Below are 13,734 nucleotides of genomic sequence, written 5' to 3' on the forward strand. Positions count from 1 at the left end.
CTTTGTCATAGGTGCTTCTGCACCTCTCTCCGGAATCCCAATTAAAAATTCTGCAGCCCACACCCCTTCTGCCTGCTTGTTCTCCCCTACTTCCTATTTTCCATCACAATAGCTGGAGAATCTGGGTGGCCTGCTTGGGGCTGTTCTTGAAAGAGGGGAGGGGAGAAACTGCAGGGCCAAGCCTGCATTCTTCATTTTGGCCCAGGATGGGAGTGTGGGGGCGGGGATTGATGAGGAGTGGGGAAGTGATGGCAAGGCTCCAGCCCCGATAATCTTCCTCCTATTTCATATGCATAGAAAACATCTGGAAGGATACGGGCACAAAGGCCAAAATGTTAACAGTAGTTATTTCTGGAAGGAGGATTAGAGGGATTTTAATTGTCGTCTTTTTGCTTATCCATGTTTTCTAATTTCCTACCATGAATGGACATTCCCTGATTAATTTGTTAGAATTTTTATTGAAGTCTATCTTGATTAACTTGGAAAATAGCTTTAAAAAAAAAACAAAAACAAAAACAAAAACAAAAAACAGTTCCCCCGTGCTTTGGGAGATTGGAGAAGTAAGCACGGTAAACTTCAAGTTAAAGAGGTTTAAAAATAAAGTCTCTGTCCCAGACACAGCCCCCAACATTTACCCAAGTCAACCATCAGCCCACACTGGGAGATTTGTCTTTGCTCCTGTCTCCCCCTTTTTGACAAATAAAAGCAAAATGTATTTTCAGAAACTTGCAAATTAGAGAGAGGGCTTGGGGCAAGTTAAGCAAGTTACAGTAGCATAGAGGTGATATGCCTTATCTGGAAAGTGGGTACAGCCAGATGGTCCTCAGGGATGGGTGAGGCAACACATGTGGAAAATCCAGGACTCTTCCTGGGGCAGACAGAGTCCAAGAAACAGTAAATGTGAGAACCGGAAGGTCCTTCCCAGATCAAAGTTCAGCTCCCACATCTGACAGCTGAGGAGCCTGAGGATTAGGGAGTTGACGTGACTTGCCTGTAGTCCTACAGCTCATCAGCAGTGGAGTAAACATGTCAGGAAATGTGGGTCCTTTAGCTTAACCTCAGGTTCTACCCCATGGACAACTGGACAGAATTTCTTACTGGTTTAATATCACAAAGCTTTTTGAATATGTATGCTAAGTTTATAAGAGACAGAGGTGAAATGGGTTTAGGGAGCATCCAGATTTGGGCAAGATGGATATTAAATAAGCACATACAAGTGCGAGGAGGGGGAAGCCCAGGGTACAATGACAGTTCATCTTGTTTCCATTGGTAGATGTCCGGAGACTGAAAAACCAAGTGAGAACAGTAGGAAAACAGAAGGAGGCTAGAGCAAACCTATGAGGTCACTTGGGGTATAACTCTGGTCCCTCCAGCTAAAGGGAAGCCCCCTTCCATACGAAATGGAAGCCCTGGGGTGGGAAGCAGAGGTCGACTTCTGTTGGGGTATTATGGGGTGGGTGCAGTGGGAGCCTGGAGAAAGTGTCTCCACCTCCTCATCGAAGGCAATATCTTTCCCACCAAACTTAGAGAACCCCCAAACTGGCACAGCCCCCCACCCCCCACCCCAGCCGCCTGGGCTCCTGGGAGAGTGGCAGAGCAAGGAGTTGTTGCCAAGAAGTATATTTTTGCCCTGCTTAAAGCACAACTATAAATTCACATAATAGATCCACCAATATGACTGGAAATGCATAGGACAGCTCAGGGGTGGGAAAAATCATAGCTCCCCCCAGTGCCATTAATCTTCCACCTGGGAGCAGGTTGGCCTTAAGCATGCATTATTTATTAGGGAGATGGGGATGTAGGGAGGAAGGGCAGTGTATGGGCGGCAAACAGCACTGATAGGGAAATATAACAGGCAACGTGGTGCCACAGGATGTGGGAGGGTTGGGAGCTGAGAGAGCCAGACTCTGCCACAGCCACCCTGGGTGACTTTGGAGAAGTTACTTCAACCACTCTGGCCTTGACCACCCCATCTGGAAATGGGGCTTGGATTCACTGGTCTCCTAAAGTCCTTTCAGGGTCTGAAATTCTCTCTAGAATGTTCTCTGCATCATGAAGGCAATTTGTTTCAGAAGTTGCATTCACCAGCCTAGAAGGTGTCAGCAAACCATCAGGGAGTACATTTCTGGGCCTTTCCCTAAAGATCCCCATTTGATAAGAGTCCCTGGGGGCATGCACCCAGGTAAGAAACGTTTCTGAGTTTATTAGGGCAAAAGTAATTCTGCTTTCTACTCCATAATCCATTTTTGCTTGTGTTCCTATAAAAATAGTATTCTCAATTCTTATTGTAGATGTTTGTTGATAAATCTAGATCTGAAGGTTTACAGAGAACCTCATCTTTTTTTTTTTTTTAAGATTTTATTTATTTAGTTGACAGAAAGAGATCATAAGGAGGCGGGGGGTGGGGGGCGGGGGCGGGAAGCAGGCTTCCCGCTGAGCAGAGAGCCCCATGCAGGGCTCTATCTCAGGACCCTGAGATCATGACCTGAGCCAAAAGCAGAGGCTTAACCCACTGAGCCACCCAGGCACCCTAAGCACCTCATCTTTTTTTTTTTTTTAAAGATTTTATTTATTTATTTGACAGAGAGAGATCACAAGCAGGCAGAGAGGCAGTCAGAGAGAGAGGAGGAAGCAGGCTCCCTGCCGAGCAGAGAGCCCGATGCGGGGCTCGATCCCAGGACCCTGAGATCATGACCTGAGCCGAAGGCAGCGGCTTAACCCACTGAGCCACCCAGGCGCCCCAGCACCTCATCTTTTGATCTTGAACTACAGCCAAGCCTTAACTCTGGGTGATAAGATAGATTACAGGAAATGTCTTTTGCCTTCTTGGTGTTTTCTGCATTTTCTATTTCTTCTCTAATGCACTTACATTAATTTAATACTAATGGAAAGTGCCTTTACGTTTTCAAAATAGGAAAAATAACAAATTTCTGACCCTCTGTGTACCGATTTTAAGGAGCAAGAGACTTCCCTTTATGAACGAGTTCCCTGGTGACATTTTCTCGTTGTGCTCTATCTCATGTATCCAAGAGACTGATGCATAGTAATTCCATGAGAAACAGGTGCAGTTGAATATATAAAAGTAATAATAAGAACACTTATGGTGACAACGGCGGCCGTTGTGTTGCTCCGTATGCTACTGTTCTAATCTCTGTATGTATCATCGTATTTAATCCTCGTGAGACCCCTGGAGGCAGATGCTACTACTATCCTCACTTCACAGATGAGGAACTCAAGTGACAGAAAGCGAAGTAACTTTCCTGGTTCGAACATCTTTTATGCCCTGTCTTGTATCTTCTCAAAACACCCTTTAGGGGGCGCCTGGGTGGCTCAGCGGGTTGAGCCGCTGCCTTCGGCTCAGGTCATGATCTCAGGGTCCTGGGATTGAACCCCGCATCGGGCTCTCTGCTCAGCGGGGAGCCTGTTTCCTCCTCTCTCTCTCTGCCTGCTTCTCTGCCCACTTGTGATCTCTGTCTGTCAAATGAATTAAAAAAAAAAAAAAAACACCCTTTAGATCTGGCCTCTGCAGCAGCAACCTGATGGCCCTAGTGGTCCCTTAGCTTTTACTTCTGCCCTGAGGCTACTCTGTCTCTGTTCCGTGGGACACCCATGGGAGCCTGTTGCTCCCTACGCCTGCAGAGATCTCAGAGTTCAAGGACAGCTGCTGGAGCCAACTCTTGACTAGTGGGGGATGAGAGCTGGCGGACAAAATTTTGTCATACGGTCCTAAAGCGTGTTCTGCCTGGTTCCTTGGAGGATCCCCAGAGAGGTTAAGTCTGAACTGCCCATGACAATCACTAATTTAATGCCTGCCCTTGACTGGCTTTTTTTTCCTTCCCCCAGTTTACTCATTCTAGGCCCTGACTCCTATTCCCTGGAATTGTTTTCCAAAACAAATGATTTGTAAATAAAGTACATCTTTATGCTTTATACTTTATGGGAGAGCCTCAGTTAAGACATTGCCCCAAGGTCACCTAACTGTTAAATTCTGGCACCCAGGTGGGAGAATATTCATTCTCTATAAAATAGTAATAAGCACCCAGAACTAGGATCTAGATATCTAAATCTTTTTAATGGATGTGTGTGTGTGTGTGTGTGTGTGTGTGTGTTCAGGAGTTCACATGCACACCCCAATAGGCTTGGGAGTGGGATAAGTACACCAAAGGTTAATGAATTTTTAGAATTTTTTTTTCCACTCTTACCTAACCGTATTGACTAATTTTGCTGAAGTGGCAGTGTGTCACTATGCATGGACGGAGAACAGGCTGGTAAACTGATCTGTGCTGATTTATTCTCACGGAACCCTCGAGCTCTTCTAGCAGACAGTAGTAGCCATGGACATGCGTGTGTGAATGTGAACTATCCTCCCACAGCCTCGCTCTCAGGCTATATCACAGAAGCAAGTCTCAGACCCAGAGACCCAGACACAGGCGGACTCCTTAAATAAGCATTCATTAGCAGGCGAGCATGGGACGGTCCGTGCAGCCTGCCCTGGAAGCTGGGGATGCCCCAGCCTCTGTCCACTCAGGGACTGCAGCTGCCCCCCAAATGAAAGGTTCGCTGGAGGAAGGCAGGAGAACATTCTAGAACCGTTGGCCTCCTGAACAGTCAGGAGAGTCTCCTGGAGGGCTGGCTAGAGCACAGGTTGCTGGGCCTTGCTCCAGAGCTTCTGATGTAGTGTTGTCTACCAAGAGATCAAGGATCTAAAGGCAGGATTTTGTTGCTCTCTCCAATAAAACTGGTGTCAGGCAGCCAGCGATTCCCTAAATGGCTGGACACAGGACCATTTAGGGAGTGAATCTAGAGTCCAGACCCTCAACCATTGGGGTGTAGACCACTAGACGCTCTAGATTCTTTTACCTAAAAGGCACAAGGGTGAAGAATGTCTCTAAACATAAATAAATGTAAATGGTATTCGCTTAAAGTGGTTTTAGGGAATACCATTAATGCCGTCATTGAAAAGCCATTTCTCGGGACGCCTGGGTGGCTCAGTTGGTTGAGCAGCTGCCTTCGGCTCAGGTCATGATCCCAGCGTCCTGGGATCGAGTCCCACATCGGGCTCCTTGTTTGGCGGGGAGCCTGCTTCTCCCTCTGCCTGCCATTCTGTCTGCCTGTGCTCGCTCGCTCTCCTCTCTCTCTGACAAATAAATAAAATCTTTAAAAAAAAAAAAAAAAAAAGCCATTTCTCATCCTCCTTACGCCAGTTAGCAAAGCCTGCTGCCCCGCTGGAGCTCCAGAAAAGTGAAACGCACACGGAGAGCTGGCCAGTGGCCTTCCGAGCCCAATGCTAGCTGACCACCCCTGTGGGCTAGATTCCTGGCTGGGGCAGCGAGGAGGTGCTAACAATGAGCACTGTCCCTAACAGCACCCGTCCCAGCTGAACATTTTAAAGTGCAGACAGCATTAAGGGGAAGGAAAGTTCATTAACAAATCAATGGGCGTGTGTTTGATCCCCCAGACGGAGCCTGAGATCATAGAGGAAACCAACATTGACAGGGTGAATGAGCCCCGCGGCTACGGCAGGTCAAGGCAGGTGAAGGGCCACTCAGAGACGTCCACACTCAGCTCCCAGCCCTCCATCGACGAGGTCCGGCAGCAGATGCACATGCTGCTGGAAGAAGCCTTCAGCCTGGCATCTGCGGGCCACGCAGGCCAGAGCCGGCACCAGGAAGCCTACGGTTCAGCGCAGCATCTTCCCTACTCGGAGGTGGTGACCAGCGCTCCAGGGACCATGACGCGGCCCAGGGCAGGGGTGCAGTGGGTGCCCACCTATCGCCCAGAAATGTACCAGTACAGTCTGCCGCGGCCGGTAAGTCAGACGTCCCTTCCCCCTACCCCAGGGGTTCAGCTCTGTCCAATGTGTTCCCGCAGGGGTCTCTGGCCTGGGATGTCTAGGGGAAAACCACCTGGGGATTTGGAGACAAACGTTTCTTGGCTCTCTTCCCATCCTCCACCCACGATCCAAGACTAAGCCTGTGGGTGCACACACACAGGAAGCCCTTACATCAAACCGTAATACACTGCAGAATGAATTTCCTTTTTGACAATCCCTCCTGTGAAGGCTTAACCTCACTCTTCATGCACTGGTGGTTTCCTGCATTTCCCAGTGTGGGGACCCATTTTCAATGTCGGGACACATTAGGGGGCCACGGGCCTGGTGGTTCAGCACAGAGGCTCAGGCGACAGGAGGTTTGACTCGGAGTCCCTGCTCCACTACTCTCTAGCCTTGGAGACATCACTTAAATTCTCTGCAGGTAAAATCAGCAAGAAAAATAACCTGCTTCCTAGGGTTGTTGTACAGATTAAGCGAGTCGATCTATCTGAGGCTCTTAGAAGAATGCCAGGCACACAGTAAATGCTACAGCAGTGTCAGTCACGCCTATTTCGTTCGCTGGTAAGTGCACTTCAGGGTCGGAGAAAGTGCCCAGTGACTGACAGCTTCCATGATTTAAACCAGAATTTTAGTTAGCGTGCATTTCACTCATTACCAGAGCATCTACAGATACTTTTTTAAAAAGACAGATAAACTGTGGACCGTAATAAACAATGCACTGTACATATGTAGGTTTCATCCTTGTAAGAGTCTCTGCCCTATTCCCGAGGGTTACTCATTAACAGAGATTTATAAGTAGTCGTTGTGATGTGTGATGACAAAACAAAAGCCAACAGTTACTGTTTTACTGTTATTACGTTTGATCATGTGTACACATATGCTCTTGATCATGCTAGCTCATTTATTTCATCCTTACTACGTATGGACCACTGAGGCCGGTATTAGTTTTTCCCTATTTTACAGATGAGGGAACTGAGGATTACACACATGTTCAGGTCCCACAGCCAGGAGGGGGCACCGCTGGGACCCAGACTCAGGCGGTCTGCACCAGGACCCGTGTTCTTAACAAGCATGCTCTTCTCCCTCGTGTGATGTTACCTTGCCTCCTCGTCCGTCTTATTTCTTTCATCTGCTATAGACTATTTGGGACATCCATGGGCTTGTGGACCCTTGTGATAATTTCATGCCCCTACCCTCCACGGTCCACACCACACAGGCACTTAATAAATCATTGCTATGCTATGTAAATAAGTAGCCTGCACACTGTTGTGAATTTCCTTGTTATTCTCCTTTGCTCCAGACTTCCCCCTCTCCTCCAAGTCACTGAGATGTCTCCCCTTGACCCTGCTTCTCATTCCTCCCCTTGGAATGTCAGTGTCTAGCCTTAACCTTTCCCAGTGTCTAAGCTTTATCAGGAGAGACAGGTTTATTTCGAATGGAACCTTGAGGGTTAGGGTGGCTGTGTGTGGGGGACCACCATCCGCAAGCGTTTGTCCTTAGTTCGGCAGGTGCAGAATTTCTATCTTGTCTATTCACTTCACAGGGATCAGCTCCTGGGAAGTTGACTCACTCTGATTAGGCTCCCAAAAACGTTTTATTAAGGATTCTAATTTAGCAACCTGCAGTGAGAAGCTGGCTGACCACATGGGCCAGAATACTTACGTTTGCGGCTCAGTGTGGTCTTTCATTTGGTGAAAGCCAAGCTGAGGACAGCTCTTCAGAGGAAGAGCTAATTATTATTGGAGCTCTCTTCTCCATCTGTGGTATGCAAACCTGGAGAGTACTGACAATGAAGGACAAAGGGTAAACACCAGCCATCTTTTTTACATCCCATTTTCTGAGATATGGGTAGAATACAATGCAAAATTCTTAAAATAGTTTTTAATCTAAAATAGAAGACTTGGGGACCATGCCCAGCTCTCAGGAATCTGAGTCTGCCAGATTAGGGAAGTTTGCTGGATATCCAGAAGCACGACCTTCCAGAAGAGTGTCAGCAACTGTGAGGCCAACACAGGCCATGCTCCCATTAGCCGGAGTCCAGACATCCTTTTCTCAGAAAGACAAAAATTCTCACCAAGCTTTACAGGTCCATCGCCTTTAAAAGACTTTCCTTTGGCCATCATGCTACAGTTTGCACAATTATAGTTTTCTAATTGTCCATTAAATCAGTACCAACCCTAATGGGGGAAGAAGGGTTTTTCTCACTGAGATTTAGAAAACACCTGAATCTTACCACATTTATACACAGCTGTTAAATGTCTAATCCCTGGGAAGGGTCATCTGTATCTGTCTGTATTGATTCATACTGACTTCAGTTTCGTGGGCTCATCCTTCTTGACCTCCGTACATTGACCCCATCCCTGGACTTGACCTCAGCCTGGAGTAGAAGGGCACACAGTGGCTGAATGACGGTAGCCAGGGGCTGCAGCTCTGAGTCTTGGATTCCTCGTCCATGAAACGGTGGTGATAAGACGGCCTCGGTGAGGATGAAGTGATGGAAAAAGTTTAGCACCTGCTACTTGTTTGCTGGTATTAATCAGAGGGCTTCCAGTGATGCCCAGTACCTCAAATTGCTTGATCAATGGTAGTCATCATTGTAAAAATATTCTGCCCTTTTCAGGGAATTCCTCTAGTTTCATCCCTTCCCCTGACCGATTTGAGACTCTATCATTTCCTCCTCCTGCTCTGTTAAATTCCTTTATGGGGTGGCTCCAGTGCCCCAACTAGGGGTCCCAAAGAAGCTTCACTTCTGTTGGAAGATAATTCTCAAGAAGAACTAGACCCCTCTGGCTGGAGGCCAGACTCTGGGGATCCATAGAGAGATCTGATTTCAGAGCGAAAAAATCTAAACCACCAGGAAGGGTCTTCCAGCCGATGATGGGATCCACATCCACGGGGCCTCAATTTAACAAAACCATCTGAAAATTTCACTGTGGGACATAGGGAAGCCTAGATCATTCTGTTTGTCATAATTCGGGGTTGGCTGTGGTGCCGAGAAGGGCAACAACATCACCATTCTAGGCTTGAAAAATAAGTCCACAGAGAGAGAGAGAGAGAGAAAACTGGGAGAGAACTGAGAAATAACACAGCAGAGAGATGGGCCATCAAACCAGAACAGTATCAAAGGCACTTCTCTTGTGAGGAAGGCTTCCTCTTTTTTGCTAACACATGGGGTCCCTATTTTCATAAAAGGAAAAAAATAGCTAACGATACACAGTAGAAATAATGATTCTTAGCCCGAGTTCTTGCCGAGCCCCCTTGTGCTACGATAATGTGGGAATCCATAGGAAAGGGGGCAATTTAGAAGGATAACTATGATTACTTTTCAGCTTCCAAAAGGAAGCACTTGGAGCTCCGTTGGAGGATCATTGGAAGCTAGTAGTTTTATTTTTTTTTTAAAGATTATTTATTTAGGGGCACCTGGATGGCTCAGAAATTAAGCCTCTGCCTTCAGCTCAGGTCATGATCCCAGGGTCCTGGGTTCGAGCCCCGAATCGGGCTCTCTGCTCAGCGGGGAGCCTGCTTCCCGCCCCACTGCCTGCCTGCTTGTGATCTCTCTCTCTCTGTCAAATAAATAAATAAAATCTTTTTAAAAAATTATTTTTAAAATAATAATTTTATTATTTTTAAAATTATTTTTAAAATAATAATTTTATTATTATTATTATCTGCCTGAGAGGCAGGCAGAGAGAGAGAGAAAGGAGGAAGCAGGCTCCCCACTGAGCAGAGAGCCCTATGTGGGGCTCCATCCCAGGACCCTGAGATCATAACCTGAGCCGAAGGTAGAGGCTTTAACCCACTGAGCCACTCAGGTGCCCCATGAAGCTGGTAGTTTTAAATGAGCTAGGCCAGCCTGATGGCATTTCTATCACGGAAAAGGTTACTGCTGCCAGACTGGGACCTCGGGGTTGCAGTTTGGGGAACTTTTGATCCATTTCAACCCTAGAGTCTGTGAAGGGATGGACTCGACACCTAACGACCAATCAGTTTTGCCGGCAGCCCCTGACGTGTCAAGTGAAATGAAGACATCCTTCGTCCTTCCTGTTGGTGTCAAAGAAGGGGATTCAGAGCAAGGCAGGAGCGTTAAAACCACCTCCCCAGTACAGCCTTGCCAGGGGCAACTAACAGTAATAATTACAACAATGTCAGCTGCGGCCATCTACTGAGTTCCCATCATGTGCTGACACGAAGCTAAGTATTGTGTAGACATTATTTCTTCGAATCTAACTAGCATCCTGTGAGGTCAATATTGTTATCCGCTTGTGCTCAGCGAGGAAACTGAGGCTCAGATAACTGAAAAAACATGCCCAAGGTCACACAGCTGTTGAGGCTAGACATGGGGTAGGAGCCCAGAGCTGTTTGACTTCAGAGCCCACATACTTTCCACCCTTTGGCCCAGTGGGCCTTGGGGTGTCCTCCAGACTTTGGGGAGACTCAGATCCCCAGAACGTCAGAGTGTGATCTCCTCATAAGGAAGCTGACCCCGAGAAGATTTCGCCCATTCCTATCACTGCCACTGGTAGGAGACATCTCTATTAGGATGAAATTGAGAATTTCACATCTTTTTTTTTTTTTCTTGTTCTCCCCTCAAAATCAAAACAAAACCTCTGTTGATGAGATACACAGACCTGTCAGGTAGGAGTCTGCCTTCGCCACAATACTTGACTTCAGAGATAATTACGTTTCTTATGTTTCTCAGAATCCGATTTGAATCCGTTCTGAGTTCGCATCTGGCCAAGTGGGGTGGAAAATTCAGTGTCAGTTTTTACTGGGCTCCCTCCACTTCTGGTTGCTTCCAAAGTCATTGGTGGCTGGGAAACAGTTGGAACACCAGGAGAGGATCTGTCCCCCGCACTGTTGGTTGGTGGTTCACTGTCCAACTCTCGGAAGTCCTTGAAAGCAGGTCACACTGTCCTCTGGCCCCGGCATGGGGATATTTGCCTCTGAATCACCCTGAGGAAGGCCCCTCGAAAGCCAGCCAGTATCCAACATCCAGCAAAGGCACACCCTCGAAGCTTAGAAAAATCACTCAAGTGAATAAAAACCACAGTTTATCCAGGAGGGCTGCATGGGAAGGGAGAAAGGGAGGCGCAGGACATGAAGTCTGGAGAAAACTTGGCCCACAAAACTCAGGAGGAGCAGGACATATACTTTTCTTTAGTTTTCTCTTCTCCATGTGCCAAAGCTCTATTTCAGTTCAAGGGCTCCCTCCCTACCCCTGAGTTGAGCTATTGTGGGGTCTTACATGACACAAAGCCTGGTGAAGGGGTGGGAAGAAGACATCAGAATCTGGTTTCAGTTTGTCTTCCTCTGACTACTCTGGCTGGTGTCCCTGAGGAGTCCTTGTTTCTATCTAGTCTCCAGGTGTTAGTCCAGGAGAGGCACAGCTGGATCCGGGCCTTCTGTTTGCAAGCTCTGTCCAGACCCCTCCCCACTTCCTGCCATACACACAAACACACACACACACACACACACACACACACACACACACCCTATCCTTCTCCCCTGTCTAGCATCTTCCTCATATTAGCACCCCCCCACTCCCTCACACCCTACCCCCTCGAGACAGGACCTAGAGCCCCTTCTCCAGACCCATCAGCATCTAAGCCCTCTGGTTTCCCTCCAACTCTCCCCCCTTCCTAACCCCAGGGTGTTTACCTCATCTAGAGGCAAAATAGTCTAAAGGTGCCTCTCCTTCCAAATCTCTTCTTTCAAAATCAACTTTAGGCCTTGGGTGCTTTGGGGCTTAGGTTTTTGATATTCAAAAGCCTCAATTCAGTAGTTTCGCTATTGAAACGCCAATGAGAACTGGCTTCTGGGCCATCTTCAATGGCTGTGGCTATGGCATTCCTTCCCTGGGGCAGGAAGGCCGGGTGCCCTTGCTGCTTGGGGTAGGAGGAGGGCCCTGGATTCCAGGAATTGTGGGGAGAAGAAAGTGTTGCTTACTACAGCTACTGTATCAAAGGATTACCCCGTCTCAGAAGGAAGTGGTTTTCCTTGTGGAGGACCCACTGTGTGCCAGATGTCACATTAACATACAAAATGAGTCTTTCAAACAGCCTTTGGCCTGGGGGTCTCATAGCCACCATGAGCTGGTGAAGAAGGTAGGCACAGACAGATGAGTTGCTCACGGTCAAGCAGCTGCTAAGGTTCAAGCCAGGATTCAACCCTGGCTTTGTCTGATTTCAAACCGGAGCCCTCTGCACCACACCACCCTTAGCTCAGAGTTGCAAGGCAGCGGCCTTAACTGGCTATGGGATTTTGGACAAGTCTGTTGACCTCTCAGCTTTAGTATCCCCCTTGGTTAAAGCAAAGGGTATGGTCTCAATGTCTCCTGCTCTCTTTCCAGCTTGAACCTTTTATGAGTCCCAAGGCCTTGGAAACCTTAGATAGGACCCTAGCAGTAGCTCATGGTAAACTGACAGACCAAGATAAGCCCTGGGTTTTCACCATGGGGTTAGTCTTCAATTACCAAGTCCTCTGTTTTCAACTAAGTATGAACTGTCCTTCTGGAAGATTTTAGTTCCTACATCAGGACGTAAAGCTCTGTGCAGCCCCATGTAGATGCCTGTTTTGCCTGGAGCAGTATCGTCAGTGTCAGCACAAGGCACTGGAGGGGGCACTGGGCAACACAACCTAGCCCTGTTCGCAGGTATGGAGAGACTGGTGCATCCACTTTGACTGGGGACTGGCTTGCTGGTACTGGATAAAAGCCTCCAACGAGGATGGGTCGACTGTGGCCTGTCAGTCCTCCTTCCTGCACCAGGCAAAGCCTGAGACCTTCTGCCCTGTCCCTCCAGCTGCAGGCTGCCCTCTTTGACCTGTATCCCTATAGTGCTCCCCTTGAGCACTATAACTAGTAACTAAGGTTACTAGAGAGGACGGCCTTGACCCACTGCCACCACCTCCCAAAAACATTGCAACTGAAACTTTGAGCAAACTACGTAGTTACCTTTTTCCCTTCTACTCTTATAACCAAACTTCTAAGAAGCCTGAAGAGTGGCCCAGTCTAGTCACATCCAGGCTCCTTCTACCTCAGAGACCTCAGACCTATTTACAAAACTGCCTTCAGTTCTGAGTCTCTGATCTCCTTCCTAGGCAAAGGGCAGGGATCCCAAAAGACGGTGTCCTTGGGTACCAGGCTGGACATCTCATGGCCACTGTCATGGAACAGGGAACTTGGAACCAGACAACAGTTTTGAGCAATAGCTTCCAGTGAAATCCCAATCATGACGCTGTGAGCAGGAAGCCGGATTTCCAACTACATGACAAGGGAAACCAGAACGTGAGGGCTCAGAAGTCTGGGGAACCTGCACAGAGGGAGGGAGGAAGACATAAGGGAGGTCATTCTCTCAGCCCCCAAGCACAGGACACAGGCTCTATTTTTTATATGACCCCTGTGGCTACCACAGGGCCCTGAGGATACAGCCCAAAGGCATCGGTCTGATCTCCTGTATCTGGAAAAATCTTCCAAAGAAAGGAATTCCCTTGGTACTTATCAAGAGTTCAGGATATTTAATCCTGATACAGATACAGGCATAGAAAGGCTTTTTCTTGGCTGAAAAAACTGTTGAGCATAGAATAAGCCTTCCAGGAATCAGGGATAAAAATAGGTCGTCTGTCTCCTCTACCAAGCATCGTGAGAGAGGCTAGAAGAGAGAAGAGGGGCTCCAAACCCCTTTCTCTATTTTGGGAAAGGCATGTCCTTACTTGAGGGTTTATGATAATAAGGAAGTACAAGATAATGAGTTTCAAACTCTCTACAAAACCCTAGAGTTCAGGGAGGTCCCAAGTTGTCATCATGCTGGTCAGTGAAGGGTCAAATTCACCAGCACCCCCTCACCAACTTCAACCACAGAAGCTCTGCCCTAACCTGGGGATGTGTTCAGGTTATGTTGTAA

General features: G+C 47.7%; 1 protein-coding gene across 3 annotated transcripts in view; it reads left to right on the forward strand.

Moving 5' to 3' along the window:
• Positions 1-13,734, forward strand: part of KIAA1549L (KIAA1549 like) — a 262,165-nt gene that overhangs the window by 232,259 nt on the left and 16,172 nt on the right. For all 3 annotated transcript variants that reach the window (XM_047693070.1, XM_047693071.1, XM_047693072.1), the window contains one exon: positions 5,459-5,809. In XM_047693070.1, coding sequence (XP_047549026.1) covers positions 5,459-5,809 — 351 coding nt within the window. The remainder of the gene's footprint in view (positions 1-5,458; positions 5,810-13,734) is intronic.

This window comes from Lutra lutra, chromosome 10, assembly GCF_902655055.1.
Source record: "Lutra lutra chromosome 10, mLutLut1.2, whole genome shotgun sequence".
In the NCBI taxonomy this organism is placed as follows: Eukaryota; Metazoa; Chordata; class Mammalia; order Carnivora; family Mustelidae; genus Lutra; species Lutra lutra.